Here is a 26,068-nt window from a genome sequence, read left to right as displayed (position 1 = left end):
GAGGTGGTCGAGTATCGAGATCGGCGCAAGAAGTATGGACCGCCGCACGGACAGTGCACAGCAAAGCGGTGCCACGAGGCGAGGGGGAAGACGTGCCTCCCGCAGTTGCTAGGCGCCACCGTTGCACCTCTGTTCTGAAATAGCGTCGCCAGAGGCCAGGAGGGCAGTTCTGGTCAAGGTCGGATCCTGACCACTTCCGGCATGTCACAGCGCAGCCTACTCGCCGTGACACAGCGCCTGTCATCGGTCGGGGAGTGAAGAGACTTCCGTTTCCTGCGAACTGTGAACTGTGCCTCTGCGCCAGCACTATGAGAACTGTGTCGACAAGTGTATACGAGCTTGTGTTTTCTAGTGAGTGTAGTGACGCCACAGTACGGCCATTCTCAACTTGCATCAGTTCGCCACTCAGTAACTGTGGCTCATTTAGTATGTTCTGAACCGCAAGCCAACACGTGCAGTTTCGTAGCTAAAGCTGAATCAGGCGAGCAAAGGTAAGTTTTGTTGTAATTAATGAAGTATTACTTATGCAGAGTGTTCTGTTTAGCTGTATTAATACTAGCCATCCCAGTGTCCAAGAAGTCGCACAAAACAACTAAAATGATGCCGAGGGTGTAGCTCACAGTTCACTCACAGTGATATATTGTGTAATTAACTCTCTCTTGCAGCAGCGCTATTTTTCTCTCTCTTGTAGCATTGCTGTTTTTCTGTTTCCGTGTGTGTTGTTATATCGAGTGTTCATAATGTCTCTTCCAGATGTGCCTTTAATTCAAGCTATACAGTTGCAAGGACGAATGACTGTACAGTAATTACAACCACTGCAAAGAACTGTGGCAGCAAAACGATCGCCACCCAACCTTTTCAATGGGAAACAACTCAACAAATCGTTCAGGCGCCTAATTTCAGAGAGTTTCTGGGGAAGAGCAAAGACTGGGCTGATTACGTTGAGCCGTTGTCGATACATTTCGAGTCCTATGGTGTATTAGGTAACTTCTAAGTGTCTGCTATAAACTGCTGGAGAGAGTACTCTATAATAGAATTGCACCAACTATCCTGAAACACATTCCTGTAGAACAGGCTGGCTTCAGACGAGACCGCAGTTGTAGCGATCAAGTGCTAGCGTTGGCAACATACACAGAGAAGGGCTTCGAAGACCTGAAGAAAACAATGGCTGTGTTTATCGACCTAACATCAGCATATGATACAGTGTGCCGGAAAGGCATGCTTCTTAAGTTCTTAAGAATAATTCCATGTAAAAGAATTGCACAACTACTCAATAACATGCTGTCCAACAGGAAATTCCAAGTTCACCTAAAAGGTCAAGTAACCAAGGTATACAATTTAAATGACGGACTACCACAAGGATCAGTATTGGCCCCCCTAATTTTCAATTTATATGTCGCTGATTTGCCAGAAACGAAAGCAAGAACATTTATCTACTCTGATGACATAGCCTTGGTGACGCAGGCTAACGATTTTACAACTTCAGAAATGACTCTCACTCAGTATCTGCGAATTCTAGATGAATTTTTTAATGGATGGCGACTCAAAGTAAACAGAAATAAAACTGAATCCTCCACCTTCCATCTGAGTAATAGGCACGCTTGCTATAAACCGCAAATTTCCTTTAGAAATCAGTTGCTCTTATATAATACCCATTCCCAAAATATCTCGGCGTGACCTTGGATCGTTCGCTAACATATAGAAAACACCTAACTGAAACAGCTTTAAAAATGAGAACCAGAAACAATATATTACACAAACTCTCCGGAACAAGCTGGGGAGCTAAGGCATCAGTACTCAAAACAACTGCCCTCTCACTTGTATACTCTGTTGGGGAATATTGTTGCCCAGTATGGCTGAACAGTGCTGATACAGCTATGGTAGACACGCAGCTGAATGTAGCCATGAGAAGCGTATCCGGGACAATAAAATCCACACCCACAGAATGGCTACCTGTTCTGTCTAATATTGCACCACCAAAGTTACGACGTCAAGCAGCGTTGAAAAGGGAATGGGAGAAATGCTCCAAGAATCCCGAGTTACCGCTACATCAGGACTGTGATGCTACTCAAAGGCAACGTCTTAAGTCCAGGAAACCCTCCTGGAGAGTTGGAAAAAGGCTTACTTCTGAAGGATTCCAACTAGAAACAGCATGGCGGGAAGAATGGTTTGCAGCCAATCCCGATTCTGCAGGTCTCATTGCTGATCCTACACGAGTCCCTCCTGGATTCCACTTACCTAGGAGGTCGTGAACCACCCTAAATCGCATACGCACCAAGCACGGAAGATGACAGGACTTGAAGCATAAGTGGGGAATCGCTGAAAGTGCCAAGTGTGACTGCGGACACAAACGACAAACAATACACCACATAGTCACAGAGTGTCCCCTACGGAAATATACTGGAACTCTGATCAGCATAAATGAGGTCTCTGAGGAAGCAATCTCCTGGCTGGATACTTTAGATATTAACCTATAGTTTTTATTACAACTTGAAGCTCTGTTTGTCAATATTACTGTTTATAAAAACCAAATTTTCTCTTTTACATGTAACTCATCCTAGTGTTTTTATCCACATGTGTATTATTGATTTATCGATCTAATCTAAGACTTTTATTACCATAAATGAATGTAATCTATTTTATTTGTAGTATATGCATATTGTGTTACCAGTAACATCATTGCTGTTCAATTCAAGTAATGTATCCTTGATGCCAAACGAAATAATAATAATAATAATAAAAGCGTAATTACCAGTTTCTCTCTGACGTAGACTCAGATGTATTTCAGCTGGTAGTAAAACAGTTTCCAGATCGTCAAATTCATGATGAAAAACTGTCAAATCATCTTAAATCACAAATGCATTAAGTGGTTGCTTGTTATAAGTTTCTCAGATTAAAACAGCAGCCAGAACAATCCTACAAACAGTGAGTAACAGAACTTCATGGCCTTTCAATGTTCATGTGGGTTAAGTTACAGTGACATTATGATAAGAGATGCACATATGCAGAACGTATGTGATTCCCGTATTCATACTGCCGCACTAAACCATCCAAACCATGACCTCAGTACAGTACTGTCAGCTATTGAGTCACAGGACACTGTCGAAGTAACTGAGCATCATTTCCAAGCACCTGAAATATCTGTCGTCAAGAGTATACAGTTCAGGGGCCAATCACCTCCCTTCCCTCTCTCCCTCCCCCACTCAGGTCAGACGTTGCCTGAGGTCTGGGTATTCTCTAAACCAGTCCCACCGTTAGGCTGTGGCGCGACCCGAACGATCATGGCAGAAGTCCTTCCTGCATTGCTTTCAATCAAAACGACTGAGCACAGTGCCCATGCTGCAAAACCAAGTGTTTCACACGTGTCAAACAAGGCCACATGCAGTTCATATGTTTAAGTATGGATAATGTTAGGCAGCTTTCACATTCCATGTCAGACAGTGATTCTAATGAGATGTATGTTGTGTCTGCTGTGCAATGCTCCACCAACGGTGTTGTTGTTTCGTCAGATTGGTAGAACAAAAACTCTGAATTTATCAGTCAGCAATCCAGTAAGTTGTACGTTCAGTTGCACGTGTTCAACAAATGTGTTAATTTTCAGTTACATCCTGACGCTACTGTTACACTGCTCAACTGCGCTATGTATGAATGGCTACATAGCTGACAGTTTCAGCAACCACATAATTCTCAGAGTAAAATGGACAACCTACTCCAGCGTTTGGAATGAGCAGTTTATCAGCCACGTTCGTGATATTACTAAAAAAGTGTTATTTCATGTGTTGTGCTGTTGTGAACTTAATAATATTTTTGGCATGGGTAGCTTTGAGCTTTTCAGATTGTCAAATCAGAGGACGATATTATAAATTACATCATCTGGGTTTCTGGCCAATACTAACGCATTATGTGACAAGTACAGTTCTCTGTTCGATGGTTGTTCAGGCAAGGCTGAAGGGTTTGATGCCTATGTGTCACTGAAAGACAATGCACAGACCAAGGTTTCTCGTGCTCGTCCTGTCTTTTACACGTTACTGACTTGCTGCAGAGTTGCTGTGGTTGCAGGACAGTGACATCATCAAACTAGTGTCGGCCAGCCAATGTGTGTTACCCTTTGGGGTCCTTACTAAACTGATGGTTGGGTTGAGATTTTAAACTGTCAACCCATAAAGTTTTGTTGATTCTTTTCCATCGCCCCATCCTGAGGATTTGTTGGAAAAATTTTCAGGGTCATTCCTTTTCAAAAATTGAACTCTACGAGGCCTACTTGCAACTGCCTTTAGATGAAGAGCCAAAGAAGATTTGACATCAACACACAGAAGGGATTATTCCAGTTTTAGGAGTTACCATTTGCTACCGCTTCTGCCCTACATATTTTCCAAAGATACCTTGAGCAGCTGTTGTTGCAAGTATCTTCTTGTTCTAACTATTTAGTTGATATTGTTTTCTCTGGTCATATGGTGGAGGAGATTAGTGTTTAACGTCCCGTCGACAACGAGGTCATTAGAAACGGAGCGCACGCTCGGGTGAGGGAAGGACGGGGAAGGAAATCGGCCGTGCCCTTTCAAAGGAACCATCCCGGCATTTGCCTGAAGCGATTTAGGGAAATCACGGAAAACCTAAATCAGGATGGCCGGAGACGGGATTGAACCGTCGTCCTCCCGAATGCGAATCCAGTGTGCTAACCACTGCGCCACCTCGCTCGGTCTGGTCATATGGTCACTGAACACTTATTTAGAGGCATTGTTTAAAGTGTTGTCCAAAGTAGGACTGACATGCAGCTATTCTAAGTGTTCCTTCCTTCTTACTAAAACTGAGTAGCCATCAGAGTCACACTTAATGACCATTCGCGACTTCCCCGCATCAACCATTGTATCGGTATTGCAAGCTGTAATGGGGAAACTAACCTATTACATCCGTTTTATCCCAAATGCCACCCAGATCGTGGCGCCTCCAATTGGTTGCTCTGTGAGGGCATTCTGCTCATATGATCGTGCAAATATCAAACTTCTTTCCAGTGGCTGAAAGACGCACTTCATTCTGCACTAGGCTCCTCATCATGTGGGACTGGCGCAGTGTTGTTACAATGAATAGGCTGCAATGACAGGCCAACTGTGTTTGCATCAAAGACATTGACCAAGGCCGAGTGCAAATACAGCCAACTTGAAAAGGAGTGCTGGCTATCACTTATAGGGTCATGCACTTCCATAAATACCTGTATGGGCGCCACTTTTCTCTAATTATAGACCACAGTCCCATGATTGCTCTACTCAGGTTCTTCCAGCCAGTCACAGCAAGTACAGCGCTGAAGGTACAATGGTGGGCCCATCTCTCGTCCTGTTACCAGTATGAGTTATCGTATCGGCCCACTACCAGAATTTTCAATGACAACCTCCTGTTGACGTTCCCTGTTGACTCCACTGCAGTGTTTCATTCCTCCGATTGTTCCTATCATCACACTGATTAAGAAGAAATCCGGTTACTGGAAGATTTTCCGGTCACCTTACGCCATGTGGTGCAGAAGATGACATTGGAACCAGCGTTGCAGAAGGTGCTAGAGTTTGTTTCTCATGGGAGGCTGAGGAATCTGAAGGAAACATGCCGCCTGGTGGTTGGTTACTGCTTTGTTCATCAACGTGACATCTCTGTACAAATGGGCGTTCTCCTCCTGCACACGGAAAGTGGCGACACAAGAGTCATAGTCCCTCAGTCCCTCCAGGAGGAAGTTCTTCAGATGTTTCACCAAGGACATTGGCGTATTGCCCGCAAGACGACATTGTATAAGGTCGGGAATGGATACACAAATAGAGACCATGACTTCACAGTGTGCAATGTGTGCAGAGTATCAAGCTGCTACCTCACAGTGGTACTTTGAATGGTGACTTCCTGACGGACCTTGGCAATGCCTTCACATCGATTTTGCTGGGCCACACAGCAACATGCACTGGCTACTGGTTGTCGATGGGTAAAACAAGTTTCCATTCATCGTTCCAATGGAGTCTACCATATCACTCAGCCCACTATCAGCTCTTACATCGATCTTCTGCATTAGAGGCTTACCTGAGGTGGGTTACAGGCCACGTCTCGGGAATTTGAAAAGTTTTGTGCAGACAACGATATTCAGTGTGTCTTTACAATGCCCTTTCATCTACAGTCAAATGAGGAAGCCGAAAGCTTCACGAGGTCCTTCAAATCACAGATGGACAAATTGCAAGCCACGCATACATGGGATCAGGCTTTGAAATTGTACGGGTAAAGGAAAGTACATAATTCATTTAGGTTCTATAATAATGAGTGAGATCACCCATGAGTTTAATTTTTTTACAGTTCTCAACACCTTTCACCCACACTGAGACAGATTCGGATTCATTTATTTTACGATGATTCCTGGTCCTGAGAATCAAAGGCATCAAAGACAGGCAATACTATTTACCCATATCTCTATTGTAGACTTCGGCGATCTGAAATGTCCGATAAGCTACGATGTCACGGCTGTTAAAACTTTCTAGCCCTGCAACTTTATCGACTTTAGGTCCACGTACTAGAGCAACGGTGATCCAGCCATTACCGTGCTGATTGGCAACATTGTTGCTAAGCGTAAAGTTAAGAACTCCACCACAGAACACTGATGGACCGTGCAGGATGACTTGTGCACCTACATAGTTGTTGGTATTAATAGGAATATTGTCTATTGCTTTATATACTGTAAGGCGGGTATGCCTTCTCCTCCTATAATATTGCTCTCTATCCAAAGATAGAGACAGTGGAGTTCCCGCATGGTCGATGCCTTAGGACTAAGTTCCATTTGCTACATCCGCTGCAGGGAACTTATGTCCCTCCTTCTGAGTCACAGTTTTGGCCTCAGCAACCAGTGTTCTTTCGTGTGTTTGGCAGGGGTCGCATATGGGAACGGTATGTGGTGTTTAAGGTGTTGTCCTGTTCCACCTACATCATTTATGGTCTGATGGGGTTGCCCAGGTGGCATCAGAACAAGCTTCGACTAATCCACTGTTGAGATTCTACTGCTCCCCTTTTGTTCACAGATCCAGTGCTCAGCTAGGGCGTGCAACAGCCATTGCCAAAGTTGCCTCCAGCAGCACGGTCATCTTTACAGTGGGAGACGGCCATGGACGTCAACCTGGCGTCGCCGCCAGCGTCGCAGTCATGCTGGCAGCTGGCAGCCCAGGATGCAGCCAGCAACAGGGTCGCGCCTGGTCGCCTAGCCGCACACCCCGGAGGGCCCAAACGTCATCTCCAGTGGTCCACCTGTCGCATCGTCTTCCTCTGCGCCTACGGCCACTGATGCATACCCTGTGGTTGGTTTCCCACTTGGCATTTCCAGCCATGTGCAGGGTAGTTACTAGGGTAAGGGCAGGTTCTCACTGCTGACTGAAGTTTCAGCAGCTACTTCCACAATTCCATTAGCGCTCCGCCCTCTCCCTCGCCGTCGTGTCCCATCATCACACTCGACACTGTGGCAGATGTTCGGGGGGAGGAATGCTGTGTCATAGAGTATCGAGAGCGGCGCAAGAAGCATCGACCACCATAGAGATACTGCACAGCTAAGAGATATCACAATGTGCCAGTGAGATGCTCCCGTAGTTCCGAGACGCCACTGCCGCGTCTCTGCCCTGTAACAGCGTCGCCAGTGGCCAGGAGGGAGGTACTGATCGAGGTCGTAGCCTGTCCACTTCCAGCACTTTCCTGTTGAATGACGTCGTTGTGTAGCCTACTCACCATGACACAGCGGGTGCCATCGTTCGAGGTGTGAAGAGACTTCCGTCTCCTGTGAACTGTCAACTGTACCTAGGCGCCAATACTATGAGAACTGTGTCGACAAGTGTCTACGAGCTTGTGTTTTGTAGTGAGTATAGTGAAGTCACGGTACAGCCATTCTGAACTTGCATTAATTCGCCACTCTGTAATTATGGCTCATTTAGTGTGTTCTGAACTGCAAGTCCATGTGTGCAGTTTAGTAAAATGGCTCTAAGCACTATGGGACTTAATATCTGAGGTCATCAGTCCCCTAGACTTAGACCTACTTAAACCTAACTAACCTAAGGACATCACACACATCCATGCCCGAGGCAGGATTCGAACCTGCGACCGTAACAACAGCGCGGTTCCGGACTGAAGCGCCTAGAACCGCTCGGCTACAGCGGCCGGCGCAGTTTAGTAGCTAAAGCAGAGTCTGGCAACCAAAGATAAGTTTTGTTGCAATTAATAATGTGTTACTTATTTAGAGTGTTCTAATTAACTGTATTGATCCCAGCCACCTCAGTGTCCAAGAAGTAGGACACAACATGGGCTGATGTAAGAAGGTGCAACGCTGGCTCACCTTTATCATATTATTTATTTTGTAATTTCTTCTTCGCACTTTTGTTGTAATATTCATTTTGCATGCTGGTTCTGCGAGCAGCTGGTGCCCTTCTACTCTTCACTGAAGGAACGTCCCCCCTCTAGGAAGACAGAAAGCTTGTAGCTTTTCCTCTTTTTGTAGTTTATTGTTGTAGCCACGAGAAATAATCTACCCATGCACTGAGGTGCTCGAAATATGCATTACAAATTAATCTAGAAAAAAATTCTTAAATTAAAGAAGTTACGTTAAGGACAATACATAATTTACAAACCTGTAGGAGGAGCAGAAACAACTTTAGAAGTTAGAAATTAAAAATAAATGTTTTTAATAATGAAAAGCAACAATATTAAATTTCAGATTCGCATTTTTAAACAAATCCCGAAAATTAATGTCTCAGTGTTTTGATAAATCTACATGCTTTTGAATTTCTCTCATATCTGTGGCACGGCAAGATTACATTATAATGTATTTCATCTGCAAATGTGTGCAGTTGCATTTAGCTTTAACTGATGAGGAAGATTTATAATCGCACACCCCACTGCAGTACAAAGTAATCATTCTTGAATCAATACTTAACTAATCAATTTCTCAGCAAAATCTGTTTCTCTAGGTGTGATATTCCAACAGGATATGTAGGAGAATCTCTATTAACGTTGGAGAGTATAAGAGTGGCAGTGTCGTAACTGAGGTTGTGAGGATGAGTCGTGAGAGGCCTAGGTAGCTCTGCGAAATCCAGATGCTTCCTCACTCTTGTCCCAGTCCCGCAGACGGAACCCATCAACAAGTTTTATCGCTTACTTTCCACATCGCAAAAGTGTGTATATCAGTACGCATGAAATACATTATTGCAAGGAAAGAAAAGGAAATAGTTTTGTTCTACATTAATTACTTATTTTCTTAATTACTTATTTTCTCCATCTAGTGCATCGTTACTGTTGGGAAGCAATATAGTACCATCAGACTTCTGTTCGCTTCATTTGCAATCAACTCGTTTTCCCCACAGTTGCATAGCTGATCGTCTTGTAGACACCACACTGTCAACAGGTTCCAGTATCAACCCAGTCCTGTCTGTTACGCCGGAACAGCACGACAGGGGGTGTACTGTGTGGTGGACAGTAACTGTCTGACAACCTATAACCTATGCTGACCTATGCAACAGGATGGAAACAAGAGCCAACGTCCGCTAAAAGTTGTGTCCTAGCATGTTCTGTATTCCTCCTCTGTATTGCTGCAGATTACATGCGCCTCTTCACATTTGTACTCGAATGCAGAGAATGCGGTACGCCATCGCTGTGCTCTGCCACATCAAGGCAAAAAACGTTCTGATGGTCCACCAAACTGGTATCTTCTACTGATGTCCTTCTGCAGAAACAGCATGTAGGTAGTAATATTTGGATCTCTTGGTGGTCGGATGAAAAAAAGATAACAAGTGGACTAACACTCTCAACATTACTAATTGAGGAGTCAAATTTAGTTTAGGAATGCCAACGGCTTTAATGAAACGGAAGAAAGAATCGGACAAAGCTGTAAACCATTTACAGTCGATATAATGAAATTCTAGCACCAATGTAACACGTAATACAGTTCACAGTTAACAGAAAGCTTCACATAAATCACTTGATAAAATAACTACGTATTTACACATTCTACTATGCATTGTTCACAGAGTCGCAGTACATCAGCATTGACATAATCGGCATGGAAATAAGATGTTATACTCGTACGTGCGGCCTTGTCTACACCGGCTCATGCAGCAGCTGCTGACCGTGTGCTCATCCGACTCCACCCAGTCCACGACTGCTGTAGTTAGTCCGAAACAGTTTACTCGGTTCTATTGTTGCCGCGTGAAGGTGCACGTAGTGCTTCGTCTGTAGTACATAAGTTAATGAAAAAGTGTAAACATTGTGTGACAACATTGGAATAAATGTGAATAAAATCAAAGATACTTATCTTAAAGAAATGGTTGTAAATGAAAGTGTGTCTACATTTTGCTCAACCTCTTACATCACATGACAGTTGACATTATCTTTTTCAGTTACTAGGTGAGGTTTAGGAGGGAAGCTACGGCTCCCAGAACAATAAATGCTGCACGTTCCCCGCCTTGCGAGATTTCCAAAATTGAAATGTTCTCGTTGACAATTAACAGCTTTGAAAATAAGGTTGTTAAGACCAGAAATAAACCGATAGTGAAAAGGCAAGGGCGTCTCGCTATCAGTGACGTCACTGTAAGATACAGTCCCTTACTGATCCACAAAATTAATCTGTAAAAATGTGCAACACTTAGAAAATGTTAATGAAGTTAGTTAAGCGGTATACAAGGAAAGATAAAAATTCTTGGAAACATTAATCAAACGGTTAATTAATATACCAAGAAGCAGGAAAAATTACTAATAATAGTTGACTAACCAATTGTAAATGTGTTGTAGCTGAAGACAAGGTTTCTTTAAACCAACATTTTTTCTGTTTTAAGATGTATTCAAAACTGAAGCAATTCATTCAGTGAACATTTTATCGTGGCTGCCGTTAAGTTTAACCCTTTTTAAATCTACACAACTAATCGTCATGAAGTTTTTATCTCTGTGATACCAATGAGTTACTATTTAAAAAGAAAAATTTCAGGGCTGCAGTGCTTCATCAGCCAGTTCATATGCAATAATACATTAATAAATCGTTATTTTAAAATAAAAACTTCTGAGAGTGGAGTGCTTCATTGGTCAGTTCACATGCACTATAAAAATCCTATAAGTATTATTTTAACTGTTCGTCTAGAGAAATATGATCCCGGATGCCACGAAGAGCACAGGGTGCAGCCAACTGCAGGTGGTTGCACACTTCGGTACCAAAGATGTATGTCACTTTGGATCTGAACAGATTCTCTCTGGTTTCGAGCGGTTAACAGAAGTGGTAAAGGCTGCCAGTCTTGCTTGCAAGATGAAAGCAGAGAAGACCATTTGCAGCATAGTCGACAGGACCGATTGCGGACCTCTGGTACAGAGTGGAAGGTCTGAATCAGAGGCTCAGACGGTTCTGCGACCGGGTAGGTTGCAGATTCCTCGACTTGCGCCAAAGGGTGGTTGGGTTTCGGGTTCCGCTGAACAGGTCAGGTGTCCACTATACGCAGGAGGTGGCTACACGGATAGCAGGGGCTGTTTGCGTGGACTGGGCGGTTTTTTAGGTTACAGGGTCTCGGGAAAACACAAGAAGTGCTTCAGTCACAAAGGGAACAGGCTGAACACAGGAAGAACATAGATACAGGAACAATTGGTATAACAGTTGTAAATTGTCATAGCTGTGTTGGGAAAGCACTGATAGAAAGCACTGATGCTCAAATCGTTATAGGCACTGAAAGCTGGCTAAAGCCGGATATAAGCTCAGCCGAAATTCTTGCGAAGATCCTAACAGCGTTCCGAAATGATAGGCTAAAGACGGTTGGCGGTGGCGTGTTTGTTGCTGTCAGAAGTAGCTTAACTTGTCGCGGAATTGAAGTAGCTACTTCCTGTGAGTTAGTACGGGCAGAGTTCATTGTTGGCAACCGGAATAAAATAATAATTGCATCCTTTTACCGACCTCCCAATTCAGATGATACAGGTGCTGAAAGGTTCAAAGAAAACTTGAGTTTCATTCCAAACACGTACCCGACTCATACGATAATAGTTGGTGGTGACTTTAATTTACCCTCGGTATGTTGGCGGAAATACCTGTTTAATTCCGGAGGTATGCATAAAATATCATCCGAAATTGTGCTAAACGCATTCTCTGAAGATTATTTCTAGCAGTTAGATCATGAGCCCACGTGAATAGTAGACGGTTGTGAAAACACACTTGACCTCTTAGCAACTAATAATCCTGAGTTAAAACGAGCATCAAAACCGATTCAGGGATTAGTGAACACAGGGTTGTCGTAGCAGATTGAATATTGTAATCCCCAAATTCTCAAAAAATAAGCGAAAAATATACCTATTCAAAAAAAGCAGATAAAACTTCACTTGACGCCTTCCTGAGAGACAATCTCCACTCATTCCAAATTAATAATATAAGTGTGGATCAGACGTGGCTTATATTCAGAGAAATAGTACCGGCATCAATTGAGAGATTTATACCAAATAAATTAACAAACGACGGAGCTGATCCTCCTTGTTACACAAAACGGGTTAGAACACTGCTGCAGAAACAACAAAATAAACATACCAAATTGAAACCGACGCAAAATCCCCAAGATTGGCGATCTTTTACAGAAGCTCGAAAATTAGTGCGGACTTCAATGCGAGATAGCTGTAACAATTTCCACAACGAAACGTTGTCTCGAAACCTGGCAGATAATCCAAAGAGATTCTGGTCGTATGTGAAGTATGTTAGCGGTAACAAACAATCAATGCCTTCTCTGCGCGATAGCAATGGAGATACTATCTAAACAGTACTGCCAAAGCAGAGTTACTAAACACAGTCTTCCGAAATGCCTTCACAAAAGAAGACGAAGTAAATACTCCAGAATTCGGATCAAGAACAGCTGCCAACATGAGTAACGTAGAAGTAAATATCCTCGGAGTAGTAAAGCAACTTAAATCACTTAATAAAAGCAAGTCTTCTGGTCCCGACTGTATACCAATTAGGTTCCTTTCGGAGTATGCTGATGCATTAGCTCCATACTTAACACACTTACCTCGACGAAAGACCCGTACCCAAAGACTGGAAAGTTGCACAGGTCACACCAATATTCAAGAAACGTAGTATGAGTAATCCACTAAATTACAGGCCCATATCGTTAACGTCGATATGTAGCAGGATTTTAGAACATATATTGTGTTCGAACATTATGAATTACCTCGAAGAAAACTGTCTATTGACACACAGTCAACATGGGCTTAGAAAGCATCGTTCCTGTGAAACACAACTAGCTCTTTATTCACATGAAGTGTTGAGTGCTATTGACAAGGGATTTCAGATCGATTCCTTATTTCTGGATTTCCGGAAGGCCTTTGACACTGTACCACACAAGCGGCTCGTAGTGAAATTGCGTGCTTATGGAATATCGTCTCAGTTACGTGACTGGATTTGTGATTTCCCGTCAGAGAGGTCACAGTGGGTAGTAATTGACGGAAAGTCATCGAGTAAAACAGAAGTGATTTCTGGCGTTCGCAAAGGTAGTGTTATAGGCCCTTTGCTGTTCCGTATCTATATAAACCATTTGGGAGACAATCTGAGCAGCCGTCTTCGGTTGTTTGCAGATGACGCAGTCGTTTATCGACTAATAAAGTCATCAGAAGATCAAAACAAACTGCAAAACGATTTAGAAAAAATATTTGAATGGTGCGAAAAGTGGCAGTTGAGCCTGAATAACGAAAAGTCTGAGGTCATCCACATGAGTGCTAAAAGGAACTCGTTAAACTTCGGTTACACGATAAATCAGTCTAATCTAAAAGCCGTAAATTCAACTAAATACCTAGGTATTACAATAACGAACAACTTAAATTGGAAGGAACACACAGAAAATGTTGTGGTGAAGGCTAACCAAAGACTGCGTTTTATTGGCAGGACACTTAGAAAATGTAACAGACCTACTAAGGAGACTGCCTACACTACGCTTGTGCGTCCTCTTTTAGAATACTGCTTCTTGGTATGGGATCCTTACCAGATAGAACTGACGGAGTATATCGCAAAATATAGGAGAGAGTGTCACAGAAATTATACAGGATTTGGGATGGACATCATTAAAAGAGAGGCGTTTTTCGTTGAGACGGAATCTTCTCACGAAATTCCAATCACCAACTTTTTCCTCCGAATGCGAAAATCTATTGTTGACACCGACCTACATAGGGAGAAACGATCACCACGATAAGGGAAATCAGAGCTCGTACGGGAAGTTATAGGTGTTCGTTCTTTCCGCGCACTATACGAGATTGATATAATAGAGAATTGTGAATGTGGTTCGATGAACCCACTGCAAGGCACTTAAATGTGATTTGCAGACTATCTATGTAGATGTAGATGCTGGAAGAGTACCAGAGCAGTCATGAAATCATGGTGGAGACTACTAACACATACATATTTACTCAAAATATACGAAACCCTGATGTTGTGAAAAACAATCTGTGTTGGAATTAACTGTGAGACGTATTCAACCCTTTAAGAATCAGTGCTGGATTAAATGCGCCCAACGGACTGAATTAACTCTTTAGAAGTTTTCGGCCCTAGCACAGAAACGTAAGTTGGGGTATTCACAACCCTTTTCGTCAAAAACATAGAGTATGACAGAGGGCTTTCTAACTACTTCAATCAAAAGCATGATTTGTGCAACTCTGAATTTATTACGAAAGTTTAAATGCACAGAAAAGCCATGATTTAAAATTACCTGATGCACAGTTAAAAAAGTTAATTAAGATAAAATTGAAGTAATTAAAATAATGTTTGGAAAGTTAACTGGTGGGAAATTGGAAATTGCTGAACACCATCGCCCTTGCTTGATGAATTTACCACAACCTGTCTACACATGAACAACAGTGACTGTGTGGTTCAAAAGACAAAGTGAAGTTGTCCAGGAAACTATCACAATATTGTTGAACATGGATGATGATGTACCTCTAAGTTCCGTTCGTCCTAAAATGCTGGTGTCGAAGTTACTCTCATCGTATTCGTTGATGCCACGTATGCAGACTACCGCTGGCGTGGCTGACTGCCATCAAATGCGCACCTAAAAGTGCTCTGCTGTCAGCTCGAGCACTAGACTCTGTCAGTATTCTCTGCAGAGGTGTGTTGCCTTCGAAATGTGCCGTCCCTTCTCATTCCACAACCGGCACACAAGTCCTCTATTGTTCAACGTCCGAAACGCAAGAGTGAAGTGTCGTTTTGGAAATTAAAATGAAAATTGTCTGTACTTTGAGCCAATAAAATTTCGGCTACCAATCCTTAAAAAGTTTCATTTTCTCCGACAGTGGTATAATTATTTTGTTGTTAATGATCTCCCACCAGGAATCGGCTAAACGTCAAGTCCAACTAGCTCTGTGTCCGCTTCTCCATTATCGAAAAATCAACTCCGACGCTTTGTTATATTGACAGCACACTACAGCCACCAATCAATGATCTTTTTAGATGTTAACATGATTTCCTCTAGTCGTGGGAAAAGAAATAAGAGCAAAAAGTAACTTTATTCGCTGACAACAGCCGGCTAGCAACGTGCAAGATACAATGTTTTAGTCATTTTCCAGAGCATTGTAGGAGGACCAAGAGATGTCTATTTCGCAGAATGTTTCTTTATCACGGGCCCCTACTGCCACCCCTGTTTCGCTGATTTTCCTGCAGCAGAACTAAAGCTTTCAGGCCCTTCGTTTAATAGGGCACAGGCCGTAAAAACCGCTGTTCCGCTGCTGGACCTCGCCTTTCTATTTTATTTGCTGTCTTGGTTGATACTGTTCCCGAGTCACTGACTCTGCGCCGCAGAGCCCGAGTCCGACCTCCGCTTTCATGTAGACAATTCGTACGGCCCCACCCACTTGCCAGTTCTCAGAACACCTTATCTCAGAGATTTCGTTTCGTTTGTATTTCACTCTGAACGTCCTGTCCCGCGAACTGCAGCACGCCAAAGCTTGGAAGTTCTCTCAAAGAAATAATTATAATTCCATGCATTAAGTTAATTGTAGCACAGTAAAAAAAATTAAATTAAATGACCTCTAACAATCACTGTTACAGCTTTATCTAACATGAAACATGTGTTTGCACGATCTGTGTAAGTTTAATTACATTAAATCGAATCTACATATCAAGATCAATGAAAAGTGACGAGTCGAAATGACTTGACGCTTTTCAGTCATCTCCTCAGCATACTGCCATTCTATACACTATCACACATAAAACTCATTTACATTGATGTTCCTTTTCATAGCACTACACTTAACTAATTTATTTGCAGCTTTACTGTCGTCGCATGACTTTTTTCATTAAGCACTGCCCTTAACAAATTTAAATATGCTTATTAGGTGCCACATTGACGTTCCTTATCGTAACACACTAAACTACACAAAAAGCTTTATGTAGACCTGGAGACTAAAGATTTGTTGACTTGTGACGAGGAAGAACAAGTGATGTCTGGACGTCATTCAGTAGCGTGACATGCGTGGGTGACGTCAGACTTCCCCGAGTTGCGATAGGAGTGAACATTGTTTCTCCCTCCTCTCGTCTCCATCGATAGCGTGCAGGACAGGTACATATTTACATGAAAGTATCAAAATTTAGCACTGATTACTAGTGTAATTTACACAGTCAAAACCTGAAGTAAATCACAATATACCCTATTTTCGCTGCTTCTCAGTATGTTCCATAAAACTGTTGCGTTGCTTTCATTTTTTTTTTTTTTTTTTGGTCATCAGTCTACTGACTGGTTTGATGCGGCCCGCCACGAATTCCTTTCCTGTGCTAGCCTCTTCATCTCAGAGTAGCACTTGCAACCTACGTCCTCAATTATTTGCTTGATGTATTCCAATCTCTGTCTTCCTCTACAGTTTTTGCCCTCTACAGCTCCCTTTAGTACCATGGAAGTCATTCCCTCACGTCTTAGCAGATGTCCTATCATCCTGTCCCTTCTCCTTATCAGTGTTTTCCACATATTCCTTTCCTCTCCGATTCTGCGTAGAACCTCCTCATTCCTTACCTTATCAGTCCACCTAATTTTCAACATTCGTCTATAGCACCACACCTCAAATGCTTCGATTCTCTTCTGTTCCGGTTTTCCCACAGTCCATGTTTCACTACCATACAATGCTGTACTCCAGACGTACATCCTCAGAAATTTCTTCCTCAAATTAAGGCCGGTATTTGATATTAGTAGGCTTCTCTTGCCCAGAAATGCCTTTTTTGCCATAGCGAGTCTGCTTTTGATGTCCTCCTTGCTGCGTCCGTCATTGGTTATTTTACTGCCTAGGTAGCAGAATTCCTTAACTTCATTGACTTCGTGACCATCAATCCTGATGTCAAGTTTCTCGCTGTTCTCATTTCTACTACTTCTCATAACCTTCGTCTTTCTCCGATTTACTCTCAAACCATACTGTGTACTCATTAGACTGTTCATTCCGTTCAGCAGATCATTTAATTCTTCTTCACTTTCACTCAGGATAGCAATGTCATCAGCGAATCGTATTATTGATATCCTTTCACCTTGTATTTTAATTCCACTCCTGAACCTTTCTTTTATTTCCATCATTGATTCCCCGATGTACAGATTGAAGAGTAGGGGCGAAAGGCTATAGACTTGTCTTACACCCTTCTTAATACGAGCACTTCGTTCTTGATCGTCCACTCTTATTATTCCCTCTTGGTTGTTGTACATATTGTATATGACCCGTCTCTCCCTATAGCTTACCCCAACGTTTTTCAGAATCTCGAACAGCTTGCACCATTTTAGATTGTCGAACGCTTTTTCCAGGTCGACAAATCCTATGAAAGTGTCTTGATTTTTCTTTAGCCTTGCTTCCATTGTTAGCCGTAACGTCAGAATTGCCTCTCTCGTCCCTTTACTTTTCCTAAAGCCAAACTGATCGTCACCTAGCGCATTCTCAATTTTCTTTCCCATTCTTCTGTATATTATTCTTGTAAGCAGGTTCGATGCATGAGCTGTTAAGCTGATTGTGCGATAATACTCGCACTTGTCAGCTCTTGCCGTCTTCGGAATTGTGTGGATGATGCTTTTCCGAAAGTCAGATGGTATATCGCCAGACTCATATATTCTACACACCAACGTGAATAGTCGTTTTGTTGCCACTTCCCCCAATGATTTTAGAAATTCTGATGGAATGTTATCTATCCCTTCTGCCTTATTTGACCGTAAGTCCTCCAAAGCTCTTTTAAATCCCGATTCTAATACTGGATCCCCTATCTCTTCTAAATCGACTCCTGTTTCTTCTTCTATCACATCAGACAAATCTTCACGCTCATAGAGGCTTTCAATGTATTCTTTCCACCTATCTGCTCTCTCCTTTGCATTTAACAGTGGTATTCCCGTTGCAGTCTTAATGTTACCACCGTTGCTTTTGATGTCACCAAAGGTGTAAGTAGGCTGTTTATGTTTTCTTATTGGCAACGTTACGTAGCGCTCTGTATGAAAATCACTGGCTGTGCTGCTAGTTTGCATTGTTGTCTGCCATTGTAGTGTTGGACAGCTGGATGTGAACAGCGCGTAGCGTTGAGCAGTTGGAGGTGAGCCGCCAGCAGTGGTGGATGTGTGGAGAGAAATGGCGGAATTTTGAAATTTGTAAGACTGGATGTCATGAACTGCTATATATATTATGACTTTTGATGACTATTAAGGTAAATACATTGTTTGTTCTCTATAGAAATCTTTCATTTGCTAACTATGCCTATCAGTAGTTAGTGCCTTCCGTAGTTTGAATCTTTTATTTAGCTGGCAGTAGTGGCGCTAGCTGTATTGCAGTAGTTCGAGTAACCAAGATATTTGTGAGGTAAGTGATTTGTGAAACGTATAGGTTAATGTTAGTCAGGGCCATTCTTTTGTAGGGATTTTTGAAAGTCAGATTGCGTTGCGCTAAATATATTGTGTGTCAGTTTAAGCACAGTCATGTATAATTGTTCTAAGGGGACGTTTCAAAGGTTGTTTTGACTTTCCTGTAGGCTGAGTCTGTCCTTCTGACAATCATATCTTTTTCGATGTCTTCACATTTTTCCTGCAGCCATTTAGTCTTAGCTTCTCTGCGCTTCCTATTTATTTCATTCCTCAGCGACTTGTATTTCTGATTTTCCCGGAACTTGTTTGTACTTCCTCCTTTCATCAATCAACTGAAGTATTTCTTCTGTTACCCATGGTTTCTTCGCAGCTACCTTCTTTGTACCTATGTTTTCCTTCCAAACTTGTGATGGCCCTTTTTAGAGATGTCCATTCCTCTTCAACTGTACTGCCTACTGCGCTGTTCCTTATTGCTGTATCTATAGCGTTAGAGAACTTCAAACGTATCTCGTCATTCCTTAGTACTTCCGTATCCCACTTCTTTGCGTATTGATTCTTCCTGGCTAATGTCTTGAACTTCAGCCTACTCTTCATCACTACTATATTGTGATCTGAGTCTATATCTGCTCCTGGGTACGCCTTACAATCCAGTATCTGATTTCGGAATCTCTGTCTGACCATGATGTAATCCAATTGAAATCTTCCCGTATATCTCCCGGCCTTTTCCAAGTATACCTCCTCCACTTGTGATTCTTGAACAGGGTATTCGCTATTAATAGCTGAAACTTGTTACAGAACTCAATTAGTCTTTCTCCTCTTTCATTCCTTGTCCCAAGCCCATATTCTCCTGTAACATTTTCTTCTACTCTTTCCCCTACAACTGCATTCCAGTCGCCCATGACTATTAGATTTTCGTCCCCCATTACATACTGCATTACCCTTTCAATATCCTCATACACTTTCTCTACCTGTTCATCTTCAGCTTGCGACGTCGGCATGTATACCTGAACTATCGTTGTCGGTGTTGGTCTGCTGTCGATTCTGATTAGAACAACCCGGTCACTGAACTGTTCACAGTAACACACCCTCTGCCCTACCTTCCTATTCATAACGAATCCTGCTGTTGATATTACCCGATACTCATCTGACCAGAAATCCTTGTCTTCCTTCCACTTCACTGACCCCTACTATATCTAGAATTAGCCTTTGCATTTCCCTTTTCAGATTTTCTAGTTTCCATACCACGTTCAAGCTTCTGACATTCCACGCCCAGACTCGTAGAACGTTATCCTTTCGTAGATTATTCAGTCTTTTTTTCATGGTAACCTCCCCCTTGGCAGTCCCCTCCCGGAGATCCGAATGGGGGACTATTCCGGAATCTTTTGCCAATGGAGAGATCATCATGACACTTCTTCAATTGCAGGCCACATGTCCTGTGGATACACGTTTCGTGTCTTGTAATGCAGTGGTTTGCATTGCCTTCTGCATCCTCATGTCGTTGATCATTGCTGATTCTTCCGCCTTTAAGGGCAATTTCCCACCCCTAGGACAAGAGAGTGCCCTGAACCTCTATCCGCTCCTCCGCCCTCTTTGACTAGGCCGTTGGCAGAATGAGGCTGACTTCTTATGCCGGAAGTCTTCGGCCGCCAATGCTGATTATTTATCAAAATTTAGGCAGTGGCGGGGATCGAACCCGAGACCGAAGACGTTTTGATTAGGAATCAAAGACGCTACCTTTTTTTTTTTTTTAATCTCATTTTGTTCGCTTATGTTCGTTGCATCTCCTCGGGGCGGACGTCGTAAGACATCCGTTTAAGTTTGTTGTTGATTAACTCAGTTTTTTTTATTACAGAGGGCAGCTAACACTCTGACCGAACACGCTGAGCTACCGTGCCGGCGGTCCCTAGACCACGGGTGCTTTCATAGTACATCTTATCTGTGACGGAATGCCATACAGTTTTACAGAAAATCTCAGTCATAGTCTGTATGAGTATTGCTTTTACAGAAGCAGCAGATTGTCTTCTGGCCTATGTAGATGTGCAAATGTGATTCGTAGCTTTGGAGAGAAACCATTTGTACACACGTCAAATAGATTTGACAAAGTGCTTGTATTAGAGAAAAAGAAAAATACAGGTGAAAAAAATACCTACCTTTTATTGTATTATTATTTCTTATCTATAGTTATTCCCAAACCTAAACTGTGTTGTTATGTCTTCCTTTAAAGAAGTGTGGAACAGCGTTTGTAAATCGTATGTGTAATGTATACAAGCAGATTACTATTTCAAAACCTCCATCATCGCTATGCTATTGTGTTTCGTTTGCAATAAAATATGTTCGTATGTAAAGTTAATTACGTCTGATGAAGTTAGATAAATATTCTGTAGCCCATATGCTGTATTATGCAAAAATGTCTTACGTTTTCATAATGAATACATTGTAATAACCCTCTCAAAAAAAATTTTTTTTTGATATATTGCGTCTCACATGGGGCCTCCATAGTGTCAATGCTGTATCTCGTACATACCAACTGTCTATCTGCTTCTTAAAACTTCCCTACCCTTTGGCGGAAACCGCCCTATACATCAACGATCTCCATTACTTAATCGCTCGACTTACACGTGATCGGAGAAAATCTCCATAATTACAAATTCTCTCTTTGACCATCTAACCTGTCGCCTAATAAATCTCCTAATACATGATAAATATCATTGGCAGGATCATCCTTTGGCCATAAACATTAACACAATAATATTGGCGAAACTTACGTCGCTTAATAAAGTATCACAATAACAGCATAACATTCCTCATAATTAACACAACCTTCACTTTATTTCCACGAGACAGTGTACTAGCTGCAACACATTCTGCAACCGCTTCTGTGAATTACTGCTACTTCATTGCTTCATTATTTCATCATGAGCAGTTAACTTGTTCTGCAACACACTTCTTCTGCTTCAGCGAACCTGTATAATACTGTGTAATGCTGTCTCACATGTTTCTTGAAACTCTTAATGATCGTGAATGAAATATCTTTATCTCCCTGTTTCTTATATTGAAGAGAATTCGTTCGTTCATGAAGTGTGATTCTTAACATGTCGTTCGCAAATGAAGAATCTGTATAACTGTTTAATACGAAAAACAATTGTTCCACAGTACAGTTTGAAACATAAAATATCTCAGCTTTAGTGAACTAACGAGTGTGTTTGCTACTAATGCAAATCAAATATGTTAACGAAAAATACATTCCCTAGTGTTTTTAACACTATCTAGTTTAGATAGAGTGACTGTTTCAAAATGTTGTATCCATTCCATTTGCTCATTGCAGGACACTGTAATATATCAGTATACTGTTGTCATACATCGATAATGACAAGAAATCCATATAATGTGAAATCGGGTAAACATATCTCACGTATTACCTATTTCGACTTTCCTTGTTTATTTCTGTTAAATTGATTCCGTAGTTCTTACTCTCTCATCGCTGATAGTGAAGAATGATCAATAAGACAGGTGTAGCTCTGAATGTATAAAGAAAAAAAATTGGCAGTAGAAAAAGCAAATAAAACAGTATCATCAATTAACTCAAGTACTTGGTGATCATCAGTTACCTGGCAGAACAGAGTACCTGGCCCCTTAGGTTGTTACTCATGACACTTTTACACATCAACAATACCTTCGCTTACACCTGTTATTACACTGACAACCTTTCCTGCATTTAGCAGTACGGTTGTAATTATCCTTTAAGATATATCTCATGGAAATATGAACTTCTGAGCTGAATTTGGATGACCCATGTCTTCAACGAATTATCCAGCTAGCCAATCTCATAATTTATCTTCATAATCCCCTCAATATCACTTCTTTTTATAGCTCCCTCCTTTGTTCTATTTAATGCTAATTTTCACTCTTAATTCACTGACATGTCTTCTCTGTTAGAAAAATTTGTTAACTATTTAATGATGATAGGTACCCCTTCTCCTGTCAACAAATCCTGTGGCGATATTTCCGTGGTAGAATGAGACAGGCCATTAATGATCCTCTCAAATTCTTCCATGTAGTCTACCCCCCCCCCCCCCCCCCGCCCCCCTTCCCCGCGAACCATAGACCATTGCATTGCTGGGACGCCTTGCATGCCTCATCGACAGAGATAGTCATACCACACAGAGGCCAGGCAAATATGTGGCTCGTGAATAGAGGCAGCAGCCTTTTCAGTAGTTTCAGGGTATACAGTCTGGATGACAGACTGATCTGGCTTTATAACATCAACCAAAATTGCTTCCTGCACCGGCCGCTGGTGGCCGAGCGGTTCTGGCGCTACAGTCTGGACCCGCGAGACTGCTACGGTCGCAGGTTCGAATCCTGCCTCGGGTATGGATGTGTGTTATGTCCTTAGGTTAGTTAGGTTTAAGTAGTTCTAAGTTCTAGGGGACTAATGACCTCAGCAGTTGAGTCCCATAGTGCTCAGAGCCATTTGAACCATTTTTGCTTCCTGTGCTCTTACTGCAAATGGCTGAAAGCAAAGTGAAACTACAACCATAACTTTTCCTGTGGACATGCAGTTCTACTACATGGTTAAATGATGATGGGATCCTTTTGGGTTGATGTATTCCAGAGATAAAACAATTCCCCATTCAGATCTCTAGGTGGGGACTACTCAGGAGGCTGTCATCATCAGGAGGAACAAAACTGGCATTCTAGAAGTTGGAGTGTGGAATCTTGGCTCCAATAATTGGGCATGTAGGTTAGAAAATTCGAAAGGGGAAATGGATAGTCTGAAGTTAGATACAGTTTGAATTATAAGTTTGGAGGTAGGAGGAACAGGACTTCCAATCAGGTGCATACAGGGTAACAGTACACAGATTTGGAAGGATGTAGGTTGCAATAGTTATTCAGATGTGAAGAGGTTTGCACAGGATAAAGTAGACTGGAGAGCTGCGTCAATCAGTCTTTAACTGAAGACCACTACCACCACCACCAACACCACCACCACCAAAACAACAATAATAACAGCAACAAAAATGACAAATATCTATGTAGGTATGATGTTTCTTCGAGCAATAATTCTTAAATAGTCCGTTCAGTTCCCTCCTGATTCTTTTGAAAGGATTTCACTGTGGGTGGTACTTGGAAATGTAAATCGGTTTTATATCTAATTGCCACAGCATGTTTTTCCAGCACTCCAAAGTAAACTGCGTACCAATGTCGCTAATAATCTTCTCCGGTTTCCTGAATTCCATAATTTAAACTTTTTTAATTTTCTCAGACACCTGTTTCCCTCTACATCTGCTTAGCGCAAATAGCTTCATGTGCATCGACAGTGTGTCCAAAACAGTAAAGATGTACCTGTATCTGCAATCTGTTGTTGGAACAGGACCACGTAAGTCAACGGTGACCCATTCTTTTCTCCGCCGGCCGGGTGACCGAGCGCTTCTAGGCGCTACAGTCTGGGGCTGCGCGATCGATATGGTTGCAGGTTCGAATCCTGCCTTGGGCATGGATGTGTGTGATGTCCTTAGGTTAGTTAGGTTTAAGTAGTTCTAAGTTCTAGGGGGCTGATGACCTCAGAAGTTAAGTCCCATAGTGCTCAGAGCCATTTGAACCTTTATTTTCTCCATGTTCTTGAAGTAACAGTGCTCTTTCAGCTTATCCGTGCATTTTTTCACACTAAAGTGTGCATAAGTGAAATGCATGAACCATACTAACACTTCAACTCTGTGTTCTGGCCAATACACTTTCTACTCCTGTTTGTTAGGATTTGCTCTACGATAAAGTACTATTTCATGTGTTACATAGTATTTTATCACTGTGTCATTAGTCTTCCTATTCCATTTTGCTTTAATCATTTTTACTGTATCACCTCTATTCTGTTCTCTCCTAATGTTCTTTAGAAAGTTCTTTAACCTATCCTCATACTTTACTTTTGTTAAATATAGCACGGAAACTTCTTTCTGTCCTATATCATTGAATTCCACACTATCCACTCCCATCAGCAGCCTGGATAGTGCCTCTGCAACCGTCTTACTTTCTGCTGGTAGATATTTATTCATAAACTCATATTCCTTAAGACTTAACTCCCATTGCGTTAATCTGCTGTTCGTTAACCTACAATACATTAGGAATGACAGTGTCTTATGGTCGGTAAATACTCCCACTTTTTCCCATAACATAGCACCTAAACTTGTTAGTTTCCTGTACTATTGCCAGCAGATCCTTTTCCGTCACTAATTATCTCCAGTCCCACTTATTCAGAATGCTGACTGGAAAACTGAAAGTCTTTCTTTCCATTGTACCCCATTTCACCGAACTAACACAGACGTGCACCAAGGCCATATTCTCAACTGTCACAAAAAAATACAAAAAGGTACATTTAGATCAGGATGTGCTAAAACAATACTATTTCATAATTCTTCTTCGATTTTCTGAAATTCCTGCTCAGTGTCATCAGTCAATATCCAAATGGCATTTTTCTTCGTTAATTCATTTTAATTACGTACTTGATTACCTGCAAGTTTGCGACAGAAACTGGTTAAACCGAAAACAGCTTTAATTTGCTATTTGCTCTTAGGCTGTGGAAAATTCCTAGTTGCTTATAACTTTTTTGGGTTTGGCTTAATACCCTCAATTGAGATGATGTTCCCTTGAAATTTAATTTCTCGTTGGCCAATTGTCTAGGTTCACACTGATATTATTCTCTTCAAATACAGACTATACTTGATACAATATTTTGTTATGGTCTTTCCAGTTCATTGCAGCAGTTAACAGATCAAATGTGTATATTAATTTTGTCCAAAAGTTCCTCCCCTAGCAACTGACTCAAATGAAAGTGAAAGTGAAAATCTTTGAGCCAAATAGCAGGACTATAAAGTGATAATTTCTTCCTCATATAATAATGCAGTATACTTTCTGCAACTTTCAGTGAGGGTACTTCCTAGAAGCCATCTATTACGTCAATGGCGATTAAAGTCTTAAAGCCTTCAAACTTCTGCACAAGCTCTTCTAACATTTCTGACCTATCCATCTGTGATATTATTATTTTGTTAACAGCTAGAAATGTAGGTTTGCCTTTCCTTAATCTATTTTCTAAGATAAGTCGTAGGGTCAGTATTGCCTCTCTTGACTTAACTGGCAACAGTTCACTTCTTTTCTTTATATTACTGGACTTCCAATCTATCTAAAAATACTTCATATTCTATGGAAAGGACTGTCTGGTGGTAAAAGAAAAAAAAAGGGATGAATATGCTGAAGATGTGTTCCTTAATTTGTGGAAG

The 26,068-nt window shown here is 41.7% G+C and overlaps 1 protein-coding gene and 1 long non-coding RNA gene across 2 annotated transcripts in view; one reads left to right on the top strand and one right to left on the bottom strand.

Annotated features, from left to right (window-relative positions):
- Window positions 1-211: 211 nt before the first annotated feature.
- LOC124776976 lies at window positions 212-10,265 on the top strand. Its single transcript, XR_007015670.1, has 3 exons — window positions 212-491; window positions 7,038-7,359; window positions 10,020-10,265. It is a non-coding gene; the product is annotated as an uncharacterized LOC124776976 (long non-coding RNA).
- The window catches only part of LOC124776974, a 36,974-nt gene continuing 20,829 nt past the window's right edge, over window positions 9,924-26,068 (bottom strand). The window contains exon 4 of the mRNA XM_047252216.1: window positions 9,924-10,221. Within this exon, the coding sequence (XP_047108172.1) occupies window positions 10,185-10,221 (37 nt within the window). The 3' untranslated portion in view covers window positions 9,924-10,184. The remainder of the gene's footprint in view (window positions 10,222-26,068) is intronic.

This window comes from Schistocerca piceifrons, chromosome 2 (assembly GCF_021461385.2).
Source record: "Schistocerca piceifrons isolate TAMUIC-IGC-003096 chromosome 2, iqSchPice1.1, whole genome shotgun sequence".
Classification (NCBI taxonomy): Eukaryota; Metazoa; Arthropoda; class Insecta; order Orthoptera; family Acrididae; genus Schistocerca; species Schistocerca piceifrons.
Note: the sequence above shows the minus strand (reverse complement) of the source record. Positions and strands in the feature narration are given on the sequence as shown.